At 53.3% G+C, this 2,620-nt stretch overlaps 1 protein-coding gene across 1 annotated transcript in view; it reads right to left on the reverse strand.

The window, feature by feature from the left end:
• Positions 1–1,022, reverse strand: part of EMH_0019070 (uncharacterized protein) — a gene marked incomplete at both ends in the record, with an annotated part of 2,208 nt that extends 1,186 nt beyond the window's left edge. Inside the window, one exon of the mRNA XM_013501279.1 lies at positions 30–1,022. Coding sequence (XP_013356733.1) covers positions 30–1,022 — 993 coding nt within the window. The remainder of the gene's footprint in view (positions 1–29) is intronic.
• Positions 1,023–2,620: the final 1,598 nt, after the last annotated feature.

The following is a 2,620-nucleotide window of genomic DNA, read 5'->3' on the forward strand; positions in this document are numbered from 1 at the left end:
TCTTCTGGCGGGTCTAGCAGTGGGTTCACCAGCAGCTCCGCTTGCTGCTGCTGCTGCTGCTGCTGTTTCTGCCCTTTATGCTTCTGCTGCGGTTGCTCCTGCTGCTGCTGCTGCTGCTGCTCCTCCTCCTTCTCATCCTCTCGCTGCTGCTGCTGCTGCTGCTGCTTCTGTTTGTCTTTGCCGCTGTGTGCAGACGAAATGCCATGCTTGCTGCTGCAGCCCTCCACTGGCAGCTGTGAAGAACGCTTGGTCTGCTGCTGTTGCTGCTGCTGCTCTTGCTGCTGCTCCTGCAGGCGCTGTTGCTGCTGACGCTGCAGCAATTGTTGCTGCAGCAGCTGTCGCTGCTCTGCCTGCTTCTGCTGCTGCTGCCACTGTGCGTCAGCCTTTGTACAGGAGACATCGTGTGTATGTGGGCAGCAGCAGCAGCAGCTGCTGCTGCTGCTGTGCCTCCGCCTCTTCCAGCTACCGCAGCTGGTGTTGCTGCTGAGAATACGCTTCTCATTGCAGCTGCAGCACGTGCTGCTTCTGCTGCTGCTGCGCTGCTCTTTCCTGCTGCAGCCAAGAGACTGCACAGCTGCTAGACGTCTAGCGAGCAGCAAACGGCGGCGGCCACAACAACCCAACACCAAAGTGTGCCGGTGTCTCTGTTGCTGCTGTTGCTGCTGCTGCTGCTGTTGCTGCTGGTGCTGCGGCTTTTGCCTTTGCCGCTGCTCTCTTTGCTGCTGCTGCTGCAGCGCAGGCAATGCGAAGACATTGTCATTAGCGGGTAAGCATGTGAAAGGTTTGTTGCAGCAGCTGCTGCTATTGTTGCTGCTGCTGCTGCAGCTGCTATTGTTGCTGCTGCGGTTGCTGTTGCTGTTGCTGCTGCTGCTACTGTTGCCATCTGGCGGGTGCGTGAGCGGGGCAACAGTCCCCGTGGCTGCCCATTTTCTGCTGCTGCTGCTGCTGCTGCTCCTCAGTTTGTTGCGCTGCTGCTCGGCCAGCTGCTGCAGTATGCGCAGCTTGTGCCGTGAGGCTGGCATTTGCTGCTGCTGCTGCTGCTGCTGCTGCTGCTGCAGCTGCTGCTGTTGCTGCTGTGGCTACCCTTAAGACACTGCTGCTGCCTCTTGTGGGGTGATTCCACCGGCCTTTTAAGCTGCCTTTGCTGAAGCTTCTGCTGCGCAATCGCTGCAGTCCCAGCCCTGCAGCAGCAGCAGCAGCAGCAGCAACGACAACAGCAGCAGCAACAGCAGCAGCGGCAGCAGAACCTGCGCAACTCCACTGATACCCTCTCTTATATAATATAAAATAAATTAATATCATCACAAAGCCGCATGCGTGAGCCATGCAACCGATTACTACTGATGGGGGCCCCCAAGGGGGCCCCCCATGGGGGCCCCCCAGGGGCCTCATGGGGGCCCCCCCGGGGCCCCCAGCGAATCGACTTGCTGCCCGTTGTTTCTTGCTACCTTTTATTCTTTGCTGATGAGGGAAGAGGAGTTTAATTAATTTATTAAATGTTATAATATAATAAAAGGAGAGGGAGAAGGATAATAGAGAAAGAACGCAGCAAAAAGAAGAATAAGGGGTGGCTATCAAGAGAAGACACAAAATAACCAAACCCTAAAACCCTAAACCCTAAACCCTTTTTTCTAGGGCTGGGAGAGAACTACATGCCTCGCTGATGAATCAAAGCAATCAAAAACAAACACAAAAAGAAGAAATTGTTATAAAGACAAGACAAAGAAAAACAAAAGAAGTGCAACAAACCGACAAACAAACAAACAAACAAGCAAACGAATGAAGGATTATACAGCTAGCCGTCCATCCCCAGCTGCCTACAGCTAGCTGTTCATAGCTAGCTGTATGCAGCTAGCTGCTCGCAGCTTCATAGCTAGCCGTTCACAGCTAGCTGTCTACAGCTATCTCTCCCCACAAAGATACTTACAGCTAGCTGTTCATAGCTAGCAGCAAGCAGCTAGCTGTTCATAGCTTCATAGCTAGTTGTTTATAGCTGGCGTGCAACCCCTCGCAATCCTCTACTTACATCACCTGGGGCCCTAGCGGCTCTGGCAGGCCCCGAGCTAGCTGCAGCTAGCCAACCATTGAGGAGCTCAGCTAGCTAAAGCTAGCCAGGCATTGCAGTGCGTTGCTAGCTGCCGCTAGCCAAGTGTTCTACACCGTAGCTAGCAGCAACAGCAGCTAAAGTGCTGCAGCAATCTGTCTCTTGTTCAGCGCCAGCTGCAGCAGCGGTGTATAGCCCCTGTGTCTCTCCTTCTGTCTCTTTCTCTCTCTATGTCTCTGTTTCTCTTTCTGTCTCTGTTTCTCTTTCTGTTTCTGTCTTCCTCTGTTCCTGTATCATTCTCTCCGTCTCTCTCTCTACCCCTCTCTGCCTCTATCTATCTCTCTCTGATTCTCTTCCTGTCTCTGTCTCTCTATCTGTCTCTGTCTGTCTTTGCTGTATTTGTTGCCTCTCTGTCTATATTCACTTCTCCTCTCCTCTCTTACAACCATGCATTCATCCCCCCCCCCTCTCTTCCCCATGTAACTAGGGTTTAGGGTTTAGGGTTGAGGGTTTAGGGTTTAGTGTTATCCTTGATGAGTCTGCCAGAGGCAAAGCCCCGCAGCGAACCATCCGGCA

Source organism: Eimeria mitis, genomic scaffold, assembly GCF_000499745.2.
Source record: "Eimeria mitis Houghton genomic scaffold, Emh_scaff661, whole genome shotgun sequence".
Taxonomy (NCBI): domain Eukaryota; phylum Apicomplexa; class Conoidasida; order Eucoccidiorida; family Eimeriidae; genus Eimeria; species Eimeria mitis.